Below are 20,492 nucleotides of genomic sequence, written 5' to 3'. Positions count from 1 at the left end.
TCTAGCTTTCAGCTAGCCTGTCCTTTTTTTATGCCACATGCTAAATCAGCAGCAAATGTTGAGATGTGAATCCTTTCCTCATTCAGTTTTATGAAAATAATTAGTCAAATTTACCTGTGGCAGAAATCCATTATAAGCCAGGGGATTTGCATCTCCTCTCGCTGCCCCTGAATTTAGCTTAGTGTCTTTTATTCCAAGAAAAGGCAAGGATAAATGCCTGCGTGAATAATTCTGCATTTAGCACAATAGCTAAGGGCCCACAGGAAAAAAACGTTTAGGTGATCCTGCTTTCCAGGGAAACTGGCTTCTTGTAGCTGCACCTCAATGAGGTGGAGATTGCAGAAATTCAGTGCTTATGAATAGCATATCCTTAAAGTGCAGGTGCTTGGTGTAAGCATCATTTTCATAATAGCACCTGAATACACAGTGTTGTATCCACAGTGGAAAGTACAGATTCATTGTACCTACTGGGGTCCTCTGTAGTTTCACAGTATCCCCTTTTTTGTTTCTTATCCATGTTTTGCAGTACCTCTTCCTCCCAGTTTCTTAAATCCTCTCTTCTCCGGACACATAAATGAATGTGGAGTCTGATATTCCCCAAAAGCCTGTAGAAAGCAGCATCTGAACAGCCACTTCCCGTGTGCAGGGCCATAGAAGTCGGGGCAGAGTTCCCACTGGCTTCACTGGCACAGGAAGGCAGCTCCAAGGAAAGGTTCATATTTTACATTTATGGCTTTCCAAAAGTATTTTTGAGGTTTTATAAGAAATTGTTATTTTCATTATTTCAATACTCAAACACACTAACAGAAAAATAGTATCTCTGAAGTAGCTGTACAATGCTTACCTTACGTAAGGATTATCTGATGCTTTACATTATATCCTATAAATATTAAATCAACAATCTAGCTTAATTCATATCCAGCACATTCTCCCTACTGATTCCATTGCACATATGGCAGCATTTTTTCCATATGAAGAGTATTCTCTAATGTCCTTCATGGGATTCACTGTTCTCTCTCTCTCCCCCCTCCCTCTCTTTCTCCCTCTCCCTTTCTCATCCTTCCACTTGAGGACAAGTGTGGATGGAAGGGCATTCCAGAAAAGGAGCTATATTAAATGAGCCCTATTCTGAAGCCCTTATGTGATCATGAAAGTGCCCCCCTGGGTCCAGTGTAAGCATTTTGTGTGTTAGGATTAAAGCCATTATGGCTACAGACATTTAACAGGGAAAAGTGAAGAGGCTGGGAGGAAAATTTTGGTACTGCAGACTTGGATCTTTCATTATAAATTTTTATTCTGTCTATCAGTGGAAGCCATTAATTGGCAATTTCTAATCTCAAGAAAGTGAGTGGTGGTCAAAATGTTGCTGGTGATTGCAAGGCCTTGTCATAAAATTAATAATGTTAGAGGGGGTCCAAACCAAAGCCAGTCTGTTTTGTTGTGAATGCTATAACATTCACAGTTGCAAGTTGACTTTGAGTGAGAGCTGTTTCATTATCTTTCCCTTACAGAATTGCTTCTCAGTTTCGTAACCTATGAGAGCAATAGAAAACCCTATAGGGGGAAAAAAAAATCTTTCTAAAAGAAGCAGACAAACGTGCAGCAATGCACGAGCTGTCTGAGTGATCCCTAAATAATAGTGATCTATAAATAATTCAGATTACACATACTAGCCACCTATGAAGCACAAAATAAGTTCTTTCATTTGCCTTCCCACTTCTAAAAATGTTTAGTGCGTTTTCAGTCCCCAGGAAAAATATTTCTGTTTTACTTTAGAGTGTAGACAACTGCTGATCTGAATTTCAGTACCATTTCAAACCTGAAGCAGCTTCATCTGGAGTTGCCAGTCAGGCCCAGTTTTGAGTGAACCTGGCCAGGTTATTTTGTCATTGAATTCAAGAAGAATTTTCAAGTTCAACCTGTTGTTTCATGGATCCAAAAAAACCATGATTTTAACTAAGCTGCAGGAAAGCTAAAGAGTGAATCTTGCAGTGTTTTCACATGGATTTTTCTAGCTCACTTTCAGTTATAATTGCAGGTGGTTTGGGGGATGAAGTCTAATATTTAAATTAAGCATCATTTTGCCATAGGCTTTGCATGGGACCTTGGGCAAATCACATAATCTGCTTAAAGTTCAATTCCCTTTCTCTGACATAATAATAAGATTAGTCACCTTCTTTGGAAAGGTGCTTTGAAGATAATTATCATAAAGTTTTTATATTACTCAGACTTTGTTATAGTGAAATCCATGTAAGTACCCAAGATGCATGGATACTTAAAATATAAATCCTACCATGGTTCAGAAGGAAAGTTTGAAGCCAAAAAGAAATATTCATTTTAAGGGTGAATTTGTTGCTGTCAAGCAGCATATGTTATAAATAATTTGAAATGTAAATAATATATTTTTAATTTATTTTACTTGTATTCAAGTTTTGTAATTGAAATATTTATATGCTTGAAATGGAGTTGACTGTGTTAAAAAAAGGAGGTTTAAAGTGGTTTCTGAAACACATATTTATTATTCAAACATATATTTTAGCTGTAAACACTCTAACATAATTGCAACCTTTCTCAGCCAGGGAGAACTAAATAAAAACTTAATTTGTCACATTAATTTTGTGAAGAAATGCAGATACCCTAAGCCAGTAAGTTCAATTAATCCTTAACTCCCGTATTACTTTATAAAAATGACTTTGAGAGCCCTTGATATTTTTAGAATACAGGAAAATGGGCCATCTAATGCCTTTTTTTCAAGGGACTTTCATAACTGACCAACAAATGGCATTGGTATATCATGTGCACATGCTGAATCTGGATAAGCCACTCTCAGCAAACAGTCTGTTTGCTGGATAGACTCTGCCTGTCTGTTTGTCCAGTCCACGGACACAGAGAGTTGTTATTTGCAGGTTTTTACCCAGTGTTCTGCATCTGTGCTTTGTTGCTAATGTTCCAAATTGGAGACGAAGATAAAAATCCTCTGTTGTTTGTCTCACTTATTGGGGGACTGAAACTCCAAGAGTCAAGTTTCAGGGCAAATACATGATTGTGAAGACAAAATTAGTTTCTTATAAATATTCCACAATATTTGCTTAAAATGAACTATTTCTTCAAACATTTTCCTGCCAAGAACATTCCTCCAGCTGTACAGAGTCAGCTGGAAACAACTTCTTTTTCTTTTATACTAAGAAAAGATGAAGCACTGAAACATCATTTTTTTTACCTTTGTACAGCACAAAATCAGAAGATGATTTTTTTGCTTGGTGGGGTTTTGTTGTTTTTTGGGTTTATTTTATTTATTTTATGCTGCTGAATCAAATTCTGTAACACAGTTTTTTATTTTGCTTTTTATGTTTATTATTGATTTTGGAAGTGTCTGTTTGTGCGTTCTTATTTTGGAGGTCTGACTCATTTTTAAAAAATGAGTGGCACCCTCTTTTTGAAATCCAAGGCTTATTAAGCAGCAGCCGGATCCCCAGAATTGAGGCATGTGAAGTCATTGGTCATGTTTTAAAATATAGGTACTGTATGGGTCCTGTTCTCACTGAAAACTGTCATTGCCTTCAGTTGGTGGGTTTCTTCATTTCTTCATTCCCGTCCTAATGGTCCTCTTCACAGAGAGTCCAAGTTAAATTTATGACTGTCACCGTTTCCCTAACCACAAACCAGAGCTCAAGCAAGCAAAAATAAACTAGTGACTCAGATTAATGACATCTTCTTATAAAATGTCACTTTTAAAAAAAAAAAGTAACCTGGCACTCTGAGGGGTGTGAAATGATGCTGTATCATACAAGAATGTCTAGAATATATTAGCAAACCACAGAAAGAGGCTTGTTGTATGCACTCAAACCAAATGTGTTTTGGATTTTGAAGGACATGCACCTCCCTCCATTCTGAAGATCTCTAACTCAGGTTTTAATGCAATCCACAGCATGCCCCAACTGACAATGTAAGAGTTTATATCAAACAGCTAATGCAGTTGTCAAGTATCAGACCAATTTGCTTGAAAAACCCTGGGAGAAAGGGTCCGGTTACTAGTTCTATGTCCAATTCCAGGTCTTAGTTTGCCAAATGCTGGAATGGAAGAGGAAGTTGGATCTGGGATTTTTTGGCCAGTGAGTTCGTGTCCAAATCACAGGTTAATGCCTTGCCCAAGATTTACATTTTTAAAATGCAGTCAGAAATGTATGTCAGCTCCTATTTATAAGTTCTTAGTTCTTGGCATGTCATTGCTACAATTGTTTTGATTGCTGTTAATGCACCAAAAGTTCCCACCTGAGGTCAGAACATCTTGGGTTGGCAGTGGCAATGACAGCTGTCTATAAAAACAACAGGGTGAACATGTCATGATGCTTCCCCACGACTATCAATCTCTAACTGTTTGGGTCTCAGAGGTTTCCAGGAATGTTGTCTTTACTTTTAATATTCTTTGATGCTAATAGCTCACCTCTTCCAGATGATTTATATGCAAATATGAGACAGACTGCCTTGAATAAGCTACAGGCTATGTCAATGTGAGAGGAGAAAACATGGTGGAGTAGATTCCCAAGATCATGCTGCAGGCTGACAATGTAGACAGGCAAACATCCCATAATCCTGGAGTTATCAAAGTTGGGGGCAGATTTGCCATAGGTGGGCAGGGAGTACCCAGATCCATATAGTACCCATTAGGTCATTCAAATTGCAAAACACTCAGGGAGAGCTGGTCCTGCGCCACAGCACAAATCTTGGCAGAGTGGGGAATCAGAGTTGCAGACCAAAGGTGGGCTTCTGAAGGCTGGTTTTGATGTGCAAGAAGACATTTTCTGTTAAAGACAGTTTCTTGATGTGACTGCAGTATAGGAGACTACTGGTATGTAACCGAGCTAGCCAGTTCCTTTTTGTGTGCATGGAGAACTGAAGGCTGACCCAGAACAAAGGTCCTTCTAGCTCAGCACTATATCACTGACAATGGCCAGTGCCGGATGCTAAGGAGAAAAAGCAAAAGTAAAAGGCATGTGTATTCTTCTGGTATGTCTCCCAAGTATTAGTTCTAGAAAAGAGAGGGGTAAAATACATCTTGAGCATCCTAAACCATAGGACTTCAGACATAATGTTCATCCTTTGGGAATGTGTGGGCGACATTATTGTATATTTGTGGTTTTAAACACAGTTAAACTTATTTACTTCAGCGCACAAAGGAAAACCAAACTGTTTGTGGAGAACAAACTAGGAAACTTGCTTAACTCTCCCCAGCTCTCTGTAACAATGGACCATAAATAGGTCAGACATTTCTTGGGAACCAGGGAAGATGAGTATTGGAAAATGCCACAAATTATGTTTAAAGAACATTAAAGTGGTGACAGACCAGTAAATGCTGGGAAATTCAAAGATACAACCAGAAGCTGCCTGTGTAGCTCACACTAGAATGGGGGTGAGAGGAGCAAGGCACATTCTGATGTAGTAAGACTAACATGTTAACCTTTGCTATTAAAATCCTTGGCTGTTTTTACAAATATTTTCCCTCTAGAAATGTCATGAAACTTTTCCCATCTTGCTAGTTCACCCAGTTAACTAGAACCACTTATGGAGGGGATTTATCTCAGCTATGTTTGGCTGCCTACAGTTAAGTATCTAGTCTGAACTTGTCATCCGGGGTCATTGGAGAAAGGTAGATGCTTCCAGGGAGCAGCTCATCCCAACGTGAGAGGTGTCTAAAGCACTGGAAATAAATTGCTATTTGGCAGTGCTTTCTGCCTCCTGACTATTTAGGGCATATAAGAGAGTTCGCCATGACTTTTAAGCTCAGTCGACCCAACTGTAAGATAATTCAATTTAAGTAAAAGCAACTCTGGAAGTTTGGTTGTTGGTATTTCAGTTATTTTTTTTGTTTTGTTTTGCTTTTTACCCAGTTGATAGAGTGAGTAATTCAGAAAAAAAAGGTTTATTTTAAAAATAAATAAGTTTCTAAATCACATGATTTCAAAGTGGAGCCCCAAAACATGTTTTTTGGAGCTCACAAACAAGAAGGCATCAATTCCTACATGATCGTTTCTAAAATGACATATGACTTATGACTTCTGTGGATCTAAATAACTTTTGGGGCATTTGATGCTGACAGTTTCGGTTTTAATCTTCAACTTGATGCAATTCTAATTTTCTTATTTTATATATGGAGAACTTCCTACTGTGTATGACATTTCCCTCAGTAACACAGATGGCTCTCAGACAGCTACTACTCTCCTGTGCTTTTTTAGTCCTGTGCCCTAAACAGAGAACTGATTAAAAATCTGAAATTTTGGTAAGAATTTACCACGATTTTGACATAATTGGTTCCTAGTAAAAATAAGAATAAGATTAGCTGTTTATTAAGAAAAAAAAAGGCATACTGAGATGATTCAACCAACAGCACAGAGCAGTTTACTGTCTCCACAGGGTGCCCATGGCTTTGCTCACTGTCAAGGCTGGTTATGGTCTTGATCTTGTTTGCCTCTCTAGAAATGTGTTAATGTGCCCTACTCAGTTGGAGAACGCTCATCCGTGTGCCAGAGCTGTATCTTTATTGCTGGATACTATCATGGCAGCTTTTCTACATACCTCTTTTCCTTATTCTTGTCTGAGGGAGCATAATGAGTGAGGACATTTCAGTGATGGGGAGTACAGTGCTGTAGTTTCTGAGTGCAGCAGAGATCTGAGCTAACCTGCCATGAATTAAAAAACTCCTAGATGGCTCTTATATTAATTTCAGGGACTATGTTTTAAATCCAGTCCAGAATCCTGACAGAGCAAAAATGGTCTAGAGCCTGGAAAGTGCAGCACTGACCCACTCCAACCTTAGGGTGATCAGGATTCCCGGCCCTAATACCAAGAAAGTTAAGTTTGTCTACTTCTCAATATGTAAATTCACATCTGCAGGAGCCCTCTCAGATGTGTGTCAGCCATTGCAATGAAGGCAGACTGGAAGTGTTGGTTAGATGGTTATATTTGATATATCTCTTGAGTGCTCTGATCATTTGTAAGGAAAGATCCATCATCCTTCAGAAGCCAAATTTTGCATTTCTGCAGTGATCAGTTATACCTCCAGAAAATGAATAGAAAACTCAGCAGCATGTGGTGCTTTTGCAGGGTATGGATGCCAGCTGGGGACCAGTGCATTTAAAAGCCTGTCTGGGCTTGGGCTGCGCAGTGAATCTCAGCCTGGGCTTGAGTTGTGCCATGTTCACACACCTGTGTATCATCAATTGGATTTGTTGGACACTGCTATGACCCCATTGTTCACCTGAGCAAACATAGACATCCTGCTGCTGTAAGCTAAAATTATTGCATTAAACCAGGGCTAATGCTTGTACTAGGAAGCAAGTGCCTGCCATGTATGAAAACAGAAATAATGTTGTTATGGCTGAGGAGGAGAATGCCTGTAAATATTGTAGTCACTGGCTTTTGTGTGTGTTACATCCAGATTGTATTCAAACATTGACAGGTTAATTACATGTTTCAAAGATTGTTTACTGTGATCTGAGAGGAAAGTGTTATTAAAGAAGTGTTCAGCATCTAACAGTGCTTTTTTCCGTTTCTACTCCCTTCTCTGTTTTCCTCCAGCTGATTACTCCTCATGCCATCCGTGTACAGACGCCTCCCCGACATATCCCAGGGGTTGTAGAAGTCACATTGTCCTACAAGTCTAAGCAGTTTTGCAAGGGAACGCCTGGAAGATTCATTTACACAGGTAAAGATGCGTTAGTACTAGATATAATGTGGAGAAATAGGGCAGGCAATATATCACGCTTCCTCAGGCTTCTGGTTTTGTCATTAAAAACTGATACTGTATTTTATTATTTTGGCTGAGCATGTCATTGGAGATACCAATTTAAGGTCAGATTTCAGAAATGGATGACCATAGAGATGAATCTGAAAATATACCAGTGTGGGATTTTTTTTAGCTTGTTTGTCCTCGCAGTGGGACATCTCTTTACCCAGGCAGGGGGAGGAAAGAGAGAAACAGATACTCCACTACTCAAACAAACAGAGGAAGAGTACAAGCATAAAGAGCCAGACATACTAGCGCAATCACGAACCTGCCTTGCAGGAAGCATCCTGCTAAATATCTCCATCTCATGTTGTCCGGCAAGTGTTGCGAGTGTTCAGAGCAGCAGCCTGTTTACCTGCCCATCTCACCACTACATACTTGTCTCTGACTTTCAGGGAGACTAAGTAGCTTTCACCTCAGCTGATGCTGCATAGTGACTTGCAACATATTTTGGGGTTGCATCTGACACTGAGACGATGAAGTCCAATGGTTTGGTCTGAAGAATTATTGAAAAAAACCCACATGAGGACATTGCAGGTGCTGTCAATGTTAAACCACTCTCAGTAGTGATAAGAATGGCCTGGGAAATAAGTCAAGTAGCAGCCTAACTTTTTAAAATGAATGTGTCATTGATTCCTTGGAAGGTATGCATGCTACAAGAATTAATGGGTTGGCCCAGGTTTTGTTGTGCTTGTTCTTTTCTGTGCTTGTTTCACGTATGCAGACAGGACTGACTATTTCTGTAACCATTTGCCTGAACTGTGGTTCATTGCAATCCAGTGCAATTCCTTTCCCCATTCTTGATTGCCCCTGGAATTTTAAGAATAAGATATATGATAAATACTTGTGGTTATGAGGCATTCTGAATTACAGTGGGCATATATTTTGCTCCAACTGTGAATGTACACACAGGGACTCGAGGCAGACGAGAGACTTCTGAGCTCCAGCTGGGTAGCAAGGATCTCATTTGATTTTTCTTAACACTGAGAAAGTTGAACAAAGGTGCCTTATAAAGCTTTGTTGTCTTTTTCAAATACCCTCTCCCCCAGTTGAGATTATGTCCTGGGTTCCTTTAAACTGGGTCTTAAAGTGTTCACGTATCGCCTTGCCGGCTGAGCAGCAGGCGCTTGTGGAGACTGTGTGCATTTATTGTATTATGATATCAACAATGTGTGGAAAATTCATATATTGGACAATAATGCAACATATTAAGGAAGTTATTTAGGGTTTGAATGTGTTGGGACAAAAGAAAAAGCAAAAGCAAAGGGTCAGATTGTCAGCTGGTGCAAGTTGCCAGTATGTACCACACAAGTGTCAGCCAGAGCTCTGGACAGTGTGACCACGAATCCTTTCTCTTCTCACTTTCTTACTCACAGTAAGTTGTGCTGTCCTGCTTGTTGTCAAGCCACCAGTGTGGCTGCATCTTGGCCTGGTGAAATGGCTAGTATGCGTGTAGAAGAAGAAAGGGAAGAAACCTACCCCTGCTGACTTTGAAAAGACATTTCTGGGGACTTTGTTTTGTGATTTAAATGTGAAAATGGCTTGGACCTATTTTGGTTTTGCTTTTCAGATCATCATTAATTAGCTTTTCCGGTAAAAAGGAGAGCAACAGTTTAGCCTGTCTGCCTAGAAGCAGATGGCTGAATGTGGAAATAAGGTGTCCCAGTAGGGACAGCATTTCCGTATATGCCTTTCAGGTTGGTGTTTAAAACACGTTATATTTTATTCAATAAATGAAACTTATGTAATACTAAACAACAATGCTAAAATCAAAGGTGATCCAGTCCATGGACAATTCTCTTACTTATGCAGCTTTTATGGAGTTACGGTAGATACAGAAAAGCTATTGTGACTGAAATCCTATCTCACACAATTTGCATTTTCCTTTTAAAGGCAGCCTGAACTTAAATGTGGCTTTTTAATAAAGACTAAATGAAACTAAAATAAAAACAATTAATGCATCCTGACCTTCAGAAGTGCCTTGCAGCCCTTTAAACAAAATGCAGGTTCAGTACACGCCTGCCGATTAGTTTTAGTTAATTGAAAATTATAGGATTGACCCAAGAGGAAAATTTTGTTTGCACTCCAATCACTTTTACAAATTAAGGAAAATTACCACAATTTTGTTTAGCTAAGGTTTCACACTGAGTTCACGAAATTAGCTCAGCCATCCCAACAAAGTCAGCACTTTGTTAGTGAGCACTAGAAAAAAACTAATAGTCTATGGTGTGTACAAACGAAGCATAGAAAAAGCTATGATGCTTTAGAGAACTAGGCCAAGTGTTTTTAATTAGGATTATTGGTTCATTGTAAGTTTTGAAGAACAATCAAACTAGCAGATTAGCTGTTTCTTTTAAAGCTAGAATTTCTTGCCATTCATTTTTCCCATGAGAACTTGTTTTAACTCCCACATAGCACTATTTTTTTTTCCTATTTTTTTTTTTTTTTAACAAGGCCTGCAGGAAATGGACCAATTGGAAGTTGGGATACAGTAACATTCCCCAGCATCACTCCAGCCGATGGGAGTTTTTCACAATGTTCTTCAGTGAACTCAGTGTTCTGGAACATATTACAAAACCACAGAGGCCAAATGTTTTCTCAGAGGAGTTTGGCCTCTGTTTTTGGCCGAAAACATTTCAGCATCACTTGCTGCTTATTTACCCTGTTATTAAGAACAAGAAAAGGGGAGAGGAGAAAAAGGGAAAAGAAAAAAAAGAGAGAGCATGTGTGTGAGAGAGAGAAAAAGACCTGGGGTTTGTGGGCAGTGCAGGAGTTGATCAAGCGTAGTTTCCTTTCTGGTGAGAATGTCCCTGCTCGTTAATGGTCCCATTTTGTGGTCAGGTCTCATTTAGAAGAAATTATTTTTAATCAGTGTTCAACAAAATATCCCCTCAAGCCACCTGGCTGTAAACTGGTTTTTTCTTACTGTTAAGTACTTAAGTTCTCAGAAGAAAATACCCAGTGACCCATTAATTTTGGCCTCTTTTTTTTTTCTCCCGTTTAACTGCAAATAACTTAGTAACATGATCTCTAAGTAGTCCATGTGCCATCTAAGAATCAAGGTCACATATATACAGAGAAATCCTGGCTTTTGTAAGTATTTTTGAAAGAAATAAACCAGTGTCAACCCTGTGCTTACAAGAAAACGTAAGGTTTTAGTTTTCCATCTGCAAAGCAAGCCGTTAGCATGAGCTTACAGAGCAATTATTTCTTGGGTTTTAAGCTTTGACATTCCTGAGAGAACATTTAGAAATACAGAAGTCTTGAACACATCTTGCGTGTGTGTTACTTTTGGAATAATATTAAAAGTTCATATTACATGCAGAAATACTCAAACATGCTTGTCAGTAGTTACCTGTGGCACCCTTCATCTGTAAGTCTCTTCTGGAACTGAAGAGCAATAAGTGAATTAAGCTTCATGTTACAACTTAGGAGTTGGGTCTGTATCACTACCATTATTTTAGGACTGAAGAAATTGAGATAAAGGAAGGAGCCATGAGGGATACAAATCCATAGGTAGTTTCCCAAGGTGACTGATTGAGATAAATAAGGGATGAGATTTGGCAAGAAACTGTGGTACTTGGACAAGTCTTTGAGATTTTTTGGGATTTTTTTTTTTTTTAATTTATAAAAAATGGATGCATCATGGACAGCATAACTTTCACAGATGGATTTTGCTGTGGTATTGTACCACAAGAGTTGAGTGGGACCACATGAATGTAAGTGAAGGGAGAATTTGTCTCCCTACATATTGGAAAGGACATATGGAAGGTCCGTAAAAATGCATTATGCTGTGTCTTCTGCCACCTGCTCAGTTTAAGGTTTTGTGCTTTTGTTCCCAAACTAGAGCAAAGGACTACATAGGGGCCAAAAGTATATAGCATTGTCACTAAGGTTATGTATACCACATAGGGTTAATTCAGTTTCTTGGTGGAGCACTACCCCAAATATTGTTCCTTTTTTATATATCTTTTTTCTTTCTTTTTTTTTTTTAAAGTGGTTACATGGTTAGATACAGGTTAGAATTTAGGGACTATTTTCATTTGCATTAGTCTTACAGGGGCTGAGGGCTAAACTGTTTGTGTCAGTGGCAAGTCATCATCCCTCCCCAGTTCATTTGGGGTTTGTTATAAGCTATGGGCTATAGTATGCCTCTAAAAGTGCTACTAACAGGAATGAGTGGATGTAGGGTCAGTGTAGACACATAGGGCTCGCTGTGCAGTGTGAATAACCCAGACACTGAGCTCTGAGCCTCCAGGATAACTGTGATGAAGGCCAAGTAGGTCAGAGTGGAGCACTGCTGAGACCGACCAGTGTTTGCATTACACTTTTGAGCCATTGTGTGTGGGGTGGTGTAGAAATGCTAGCGTTAGGAAGGTCAGGATATTCGCAGAACTTCTGGGAGACTGCCTCTTTCTCTGAAATGTCATGGGGCTTCTTAGAGAACTTTTCACTCCCCCAGTTGTAAGAAGAAGAAATAGCCTCATGTGGAAAAATCCCTGCTCCATCCTTATTTCACCTTCAATTTACTTCTGAAAACATTTGAGCCTATGTACAAACAGAAAGACCCTTACAGATCACAGACCGTTAGTATTTTCAAAAGCCTCAGTTTTATGTGGCTTAATTTTTAGGTTTTTATCTTTTTTTTTTTTTTTTTAATTTACAGAAGGGCAGGGATTGTTGTCTTCTGAGAATCATTCTGTCTTTGAAGTCAAATACCTCCAAGAATAAGAGACCAAAAACTACCCATCACCATTTAAAATTTTAGTCCATGGCCAGGTTAAAGTGATGTACAGAGATCCGCTCAGCATTGGAGCTGCTTAAAAGGTGAACTCTAGTCTCCAAAATTTCCAGCCTGATAAACTTCAGTGATTCCTTTGCTAGGAAAATTTTCTGCTTTCAAGAAGGCACCAATAACTATGCAAAGTTCAAAAGATACATATTCAATGAAGCAATCAGTTTTCAGAATGGAGAGTTCTGGAGTTTGTAGACTTAAAAAAGTAGGAACCAAAAAAAAAAAAGGGAAGAAAAAAGAAGTGGTGATAAGAGACAGACTGGCTGTCAAGAGGTTCCTGCAGCCCCACTGGAGCCTTTCTTGATCCCTATGGGCTAGAATTTGACCCTTGCACCACCTAACCTTGGCCATAGCTGTGTGTTAGTTCCTGAGAAATGTTAAAATCTAGTGGCAGTTATTCTCAACATCAGTAATACACAACCCCATTAGTTTTACAATGCCTCATTCATGTGTGTTTATTATTAAATCATGAGCACTTAAATAGCTGATTAGTATAAATGAGGAGAGAAGGCCACTGCCAACAGGACAATAAAAATAAAATTAAAAAGCCAGCATCTCTAATCCTGTCTTGGGTTTTATCCTGATGTGTTTATAGAATTCTTCACCCTCAAAGATATGACAATCATTAATCTGAAATGAAATATAGAGCACATCACTTCTGCAGACGAGTGACCAGCTATGAGATCTGGTAGCTAGCAAATGAATGCCATTTGTTTTTAACAGCAGTTTTTATCTGCCTTTCACTAGTAAATATTAATAGCAGTGGTAGAATAAAAAGTATCAGATATCTTGAAGTTAAATAGTCACAGAGTGCTATGGAAGAATAGAACAAAATCCCTCAATACAAAGAAATGTATAAAGTTTAAAGTAAGAGCTGGTGTCTGTTCTTAAAAGTAGGAGAGCCTGGCACTGCAGGTTACCCTGTGCTTTGGATGCTCAATATAAAGTCTGTTCCTGATCTCAAAGAGACTCTACAGAGGAGAGATGGTAAATCCTAACTATAGCACTGTCAAGTAAGGAAGAATGAAAATAAATCCTTTCTAAATGCAGACTTTAACTGGTAAATTTAATTAATTTCTCTGGTAACAAGCAAAGAACTCCTCGTTAACAGCTATTAAAAAATATCCAAATGTGGAGTTGTCACTGGGTTCCCCCTTCATCTCACTGTACTGAGTGTTCGTTCCTAACTAAACCATGTTATGAGGACACTGAAGGCGTCAGGTGGAGTGTGGAGCTCAGAGATGGACCTGTATTTGAGGTGGTGCATTGGCCTAAAGAGGTTAAGTTGTTCTGCTACCACAGGAGTTTGCCATAGTCACTGAAGAACTGGGTCCTCACGGCACCACTGCTGGCTGGGTCCAAGATGCTTGCAGGTAAAATACAAGTGGGAAAAAAAGGGAGGGATTGGTGCAGTCTCTCCTTCCAGCACCTACACCAGTGACTGGGTTGTAACCTGCCCTTGAAAAGAAAATATGCCGTAAGGAAATCTCTGTTTGAGTTTAAGCTTGAACCTAGCCCTTTCTGAGTTCCAGTCCATTAATGTACTTGCTCTGCTGAGTCAGTGGTTGCAATTGTTTTGACACAACCTTTTCTAGATGAGATCACTTCAGTGTTTATTAGGTGGTGGGCTTGGGAGTTAAAGTTCTTACAAAAGTGTTTGTTTTGAAGTTTCTTAGGATGTGCCTAATAAAGTGTAGAGTCATCAGAATTGAATATTGGCAATATTGGGGTTGTTTGGTATGCAGAAAATCAGGAAAAGAAGCTGAGAGGAATCCTAATTTATTGCAGGGAGAAGGATGTTACCAGACAGTGAAGAGGCAATGGAGGTAGACTGGAAAATCCCTTTTGTATGCTAATAGGAACACAGAACCCTCATATCTTTGGTATTTCTTAAACACTGGCAGCACCATAACACACTGCAAAAAACAATCACTTAAAGTCTGCAGTGTACCTGTAGGACAGCTGCAAAATGAAAGCAATTACAGCAGCCGTCAGAATAAAGCTGGCTGTGAAGGAAACATATTATTTTGCATATTTTATGTATACACTTTCCAAGAAATATGACCTTTATTTTCTAGTTAGAGGGAAGTGCAATCAGAGTCTACGCAGCAAAGGGTAGCTGGATCATTAAAAAGAATATTTTCTCTGATATTAGAAGTCTAAATGGGCACTCGTCCCTATTCACAACCTTGGCTGTTTCTGTCTGCCCTGAGTTAATAAGTGATAAGGCCAAAAGAGAAATAAATCACTGAAGTCCCTGTCCAAAGAAAACATATTGACTACAGCCAAGCAAATAACAGCCCATAACCAATGGTCCCATTCATCATTCATGTAATAGGGATATAAAGTATTCTCTACCTATGAAACCATAGAGTAGGAAAAAGCCTGATAAGCCCCCAATCTAAGCTATGTGCTTTGATTATTAAAGGACATGAACTGTTTGTCACATACCTTTAATCTTTAAGATGTGTTGCCATTTCTAAACTATAAATTTGTGGTAAAGGATTAGAAAGCTATTAACAATAAAGGTATAAACTAGACTTTATAAGGATTCCTGCAATTGTCATGCAACCCTGTAGACCCTTGGAACCTTAACCTATTGAATATAATATAACATAGTTATCTGACCTTCAGAGCCAATAAACCATTTTTTTGCTTTTCAAGTTAGACTTACTCCATGATAAATTAACCCTCTGGGTTCACAAAATAAGCCTTGTAAATTCTTTTCTTTATTCTCACCCCAAAACCTTTAAATTTTCATGCCTTTGCTTCAAAACTCTCTTATTCCAGACTAAAATTGTTAATCTTTTTTTATTCTCCTTTTAGCTCATGTCAGTTGATAAGATATTATTCTCTCTTTTAAAAAAATGGCCAATAAAATAGAGAGCTGAGGTGAATTTCTAAAAAGCCTGGACTGCATTCGATTTCTACAGGAGACTTCACTGTCTTGTTTCTTGAAGTGTGGGTATTCAGATTAGGCAAATGCCACAGAAATGGACAGTTTATAGTAGCAGCAGCAGCTGTACTGCTTACCTTAATGCATTTTGATCCTGTGCCCTGGGAAGAGGTACAAAGCATTATCTTTTTGCTGGTCCAGAAAGCAGACCCCTCGGCTACTTGTTGCCACTGAAATATTTCATAGACAGCTAGGAATTCTGGCTGCCCTGCGGGTATATATGTACCCAACTCACCCTTTCTGTGCTTCTCATGGGATGCAGCAGGTTTTGATTTCTGCCTGGGACCGTGTGCAGAATTTAGTGTGTGTTGCTGAAAAATGGCCAAGCTGTGGGCTAGGCTGTTAGAGGTGCCCATATGCACAGCACGCTGGTGCTGGCAATGAAGTCAGAATGTGAATTTAGTGCACAGCCCCCTGAGGCACGCTCTTGCACAGCACTACCTGCAAAATAGCCTCCTTAAGATGTGCTTAATCCTTTGAGGTGCTTGTTAGTGAGGGTTCATTTTGCTTAGGTATTTTGTTACACAAGTGAAGGCTGTATGGCAGGCTCAGACCAGCCATGTGCTGTGCAGCCATCGTTCCCCAGAGGCAGGACTTGGGCAACCTCCTTGCTTTGTGCTTGTACTAGCATCCCTACACAGACCATAATGCTTATCTAGCCTGGTTAAATCTCGCTGACAGCAATGACTACAGAGTAGATGTGCCCCGTATAGCCCATGTCTACAGATTCAGGCTTTTTTGTTAATATATAGATAAAAGGAAAATCTTGTACTTGCAGCCTTTCATCTCAGTGGATGGAAGAGCAATTTATTGCATGGAGTGTGAAGTTCTTTGTACTTTTCTGCTATCTTGCAAGAACTCACACAGACTCTTCTGCTTAGTTATGAAGATATCAAATGCATAAATGATGTGGTCTGCCGCCGTGTCTGGATAGAGATGCTGGAATCAGTTTAGTCTCAGTATGACTAGGCTCAACCCTGACAGCTTCTCAGGCTTGTCCAAAATGCTGCGTAGTTGCCTCCTGGTGCAGGTTGCAGTGTCCATTGTTACTTTATTTAAAAAGTCAGTTTGAGTATTTCTGTGTGTATGAGATTGCAGTCTGCAGTGCAGACATGCTCTTGGAGGCCGGAGAGACTATATTGCTGGCACCATAGGAGCCAACAGAGGGAAAGACAAGCAACTCGGAAAGGAAGGGAATTGTAACCATGGTTTTTTAAATGATCTGAGATATTTGGCAGCAGTCCACATTTATTTCATGATAACGGCTGACTAATATCTCAGAGAAAGTAGAATTTCCTTGGAAATTCCATCTGCTCAAAAGTTGCAACAGTCTCAACAAACTTCGCTAGGGCCCCTTGGCAGATCTCTATCATCACCCAGTTGCTGATGCTGCTAAGGAAGAACATTGTGACATTAGTACTACTGCAATTCTTTTAAAATTTGCCCCCATCCCCCCAAAAAAATATCTGAAGCTCAATAAAAAAATCTCAAGCCCAACTGTTTGAGGTTTGCCCATAACCTTCACTGAAAGGTGTTTTTCCATTGGATCTTGCCATTGGTCTATTGTGAACTTTGTAGTTCATTACAGACGTACAACACTCCTGAATTCTGCCAAGGCAAGCATACACAGATCTTTTATTCCACAAGGTAGAAGTTATTTAATATATTAGTACGCAAGCATGTTAGCATGATGTAAATTAGACTGTGGTTTTGCAGTGTATCAGCTATTCTGCATGAACTTCTTTCAAACCCATGCTGAACATAGACTACCAAGTATCAGATAGCTCATGGTACTTTACAGCTTGGGGAGATAAATGTGAACAATCCATTCAGTATCACAATAAAGAGTCTGGGTCTGGACAGCTACCTTTGGAGACCTACAGTCTTGCATACTTTACCTTAAGGTATTTGCTTGGCCATACCCACTGTTATTTAATCTTTCAGCATCTTCTTTAATTTCCCTTCTCTCCCTTCCCTCCCAAATGTGTTTTTTTTCATACTTTTCCTTTTGGCATAAATTGTGGTTAGCCTCTTTGCATGAAGAGTTGTGGACTTGAACTGCTCTTGCATAGCACCAGGTGTCAGCATTGGTGGTTAACAAGAGGAAACCCCGTTCCCAGCAGACAGAGGGTTAATAAAAAAACAAAACTAAACAAAACCCCAAAAGAACCAACCAAAAAACATAGAAAGATCCCCCCCAAATCAACTAAGAATATTTTTTTTAATCCCCATAGGGCAAAAAATGCACATAGAAATTAAGACGTTGTAACAGACATCTAGCAAAAAAATGCATGTTTGTTAAAACAGAAAGTGGCACCAAATTCTCGATTTAAAATTTCTGAAAATTACAGGGCAAAACCTATGAATTGTGAAACTTGCTGTCACTTTTTAGTACTGCAGCATCTTCCAGGGTGGGTGTTATCCCTTTTCAACATGACAAGGTCTTTTTTTAACCTTGTCTGCATAAGGGATAGAAATCTAGTAAACACTAGTGACCTTCCCTTTGGAGCTGTGGGGCATGGTACCCCATTGACTGTCTCAGGCATCATCTTAGAAGTAGGTGAATCACCATCATGAAACTCTTCTCTCTGTCCCCTGTCTGCAGGTGGGCTCTGAACAAGTGCTCAAATCTCGATAAGAAATATTACACTCTGAGTGACCTCACATGCTAGGTGCAAAGTAGGAAAGTTAACTATTGCCCCAAGTACTACCATCCCATGATAGTTTCTGAAATACATGTGCTTATTGTCTCTCTTTTTGTTTCATTTTTTTTGTTTATTTGTGTTTGGTGGTTTGTTTGGTTTTTTCTCTTAAGTTATATCCTATTGCTAGCTTTTGCTGGGCTACCTTCCTTAGAAGACTCATCAAATAAAAATACATAAGTTTGTATGCTCAGGCAGTTCTAGCAGCAAGCTTGTATATGTAAAAATGAAAGGCAAGGTTTTACTGCCAGAAGTAACCATGAATTCATGATGAAAGGTTGCTTCTGCAAGAGAAATATTTTTTCCAAATGTAGATCTCTGACTAGTTTCACTACTCCAAAAAGAATTCTCCTCAAAGTTTACATTCATGTTGTGCACAGCCACTAGAAATAGTCACTACTTTGTCATTCCTAAAAGTAAGTCTTCAAGTGGCCATCATACTGAAAAGCAGTATTTTCTCTACAGGCTTCTAATTTTGAGGTACTTTTAGTTCCCTTAAATCTTACATTGAAATGTAATAAATAAATAATGCATGTCATTTATTTAAAAGGAAGAGAGTGAAACATGCCTCACCTATTTGCCTTAGACTGTGTTTTCCCTGGGTGTTTTTGTAAGCTCAGACTCTGTTGTTGATAAGAGGGGCTCTCAGACTCTGCACTGTCTGGCAGGTAAGGGACAGGAACAAGAATCTAATCCAGGTATCTTTTGTTCTAGAATTAAGAATTTAGTTCAACTTTCTCAAAGACAAGACCAGTCCGAACGTTGTTTCTTCACCAAAACTGTTCATCCTCGCATCGCTTGCAAGTTCTGTTAGAAAGACAAATGAACCTTCTTTAAATTAGGGCCTAAGAGAGTGGATTGAAATGACCCCCTCTCCTCTCCAATTTCCCCCATTAGACTTTTTTCACAGATGTTCATGCTGATTAGAGCTGGGAAATAAGGGAATTTCTGTGGACCATGAATATTCATTTGTTTTTTGGCAATGAATTTCCTTCAGTTTCTCTGTAGTATTTTTCTCCTGGTGAACGTTTGAATGAGTGAGTTAGCTGAGACAGTCCATTTTAAGAAAAATTCCTTGTACTATGGAAAGTTCACATTCCGTGGTGTATGTGTCTTTGAACAAAAGGATGTAAAGCTGTTAGTCGGTAAGAAACATGACTTGAAACCAGCAAACACACAGGTAAGGAGATGCCCTCTGCGAACATATGCTGTAAGTGGAGAATTTAAACCAAAAATCTGTAATACTCCACTCTAATGATCTATCTGTAAGGATAAGGTTAATTAGAAAAACTATTTGATAAATACTTTCAGCTAACAAGTTAATTGGAGAAAAATATCTCTGTGGACAGTTACTGAAAGGGAATGGTTTGCTATGGATTACTTTCCTTACTGTAGTACAGAGGCCCAGATTTGAAGAAGCTGCTGGACATGCTCTTTGAGGAGTCTGTGATGCTGTCCTTAATGAGACCAAATGGATATGAACGGAAATCTATACAATTCAGATCAGAAAATCCCATGGATTTTATTTTTTTCCCTTAAAAATTTTTCAAGTGTTAGGAAATGTTGAATGGAGATGACTGTACCTCCTACTTTTCAATCTTGTAATTCTGCAGTAAATGTGAGGATAGAAATTGTAGCTGATATGAAGGGAATAGCCATAATCCTGCACTGCAGTCCATGGGCCCCCAGGCCAGGTAGACTGCACGCAGGAATTTTGCAGAATTCCTCTGACTTCAGTGGGAATCTACAATTACCTTTTCAAATGACAGCACTGCAGTCTTTGGGATCACCCAAAATTGTCATTTTCTGTGTAGCTCCTTAATACTTACCCAGCATGTTCTGTGGAGTAATGTACACAATTTTACAATAACTATGTAATTAACTCACTTTGCTACTCCCCTCTCCAGGGAAACTCATGCTTCTATTAATGCTATTAGGAAGGTCCTATGCATAGAACAAAGAAAGTGGTGCAGCAGATGAGTTAACATGATTTGATTTGCAGATGCTTTAAACACTTAGCAGGAGACAGCTATGGAAGCTAATTAAATCACTCTAAGGTGCACAGGATTATCTGCTTTGCAAGAAACAATTTCAGTGAATTATGGTCGCCCTTTAGCTGAGGGGAAGTAAAAAGCATATTTTTTTGGAATTAAATTTCCCACACAAAGTGCCCATCAGACCTCTCTTTCCCCATACTTCTAAAATAGTCTTATTTTGTAGCCAATATGTTCTACGAACGTGAATTTTGATTTTGTA

At 39.1% G+C, this 20,492-nt stretch overlaps 1 protein-coding gene across 10 annotated transcripts in view; it reads left to right on the top strand.

Moving 5' to 3' along the window:
- The window catches only part of EBF1 (EBF transcription factor 1), a gene marked incomplete at its 3' end in the record, with an annotated part of 275,559 nt that overhangs the window by 204,441 nt on the left and 50,626 nt on the right, over positions 1-20,492 (top strand). For all 10 annotated transcript variants that reach the window (XM_080626996.1, XM_080626995.1, XM_080626994.1 and 7 more), the window contains one exon: positions 7,576-7,702. In XM_080626996.1, the coding sequence (XP_080483122.1) occupies positions 7,576-7,702 (127 nt within the window). The remainder of the gene's footprint in view (positions 1-7,575; positions 7,703-20,492) is intronic.

This window comes from Psittacula echo, assembly GCF_963264785.1.
Source record: "Psittacula echo genome assembly, chromosome: 11".
NCBI lineage: Eukaryota > Metazoa > Chordata > Aves > Psittaciformes > Psittacidae > Psittacula > Psittacula echo.
The sequence above is the reverse complement of the archived record's forward strand: the minus strand, read 5'-3'. Positions and strand labels throughout refer to the sequence as shown.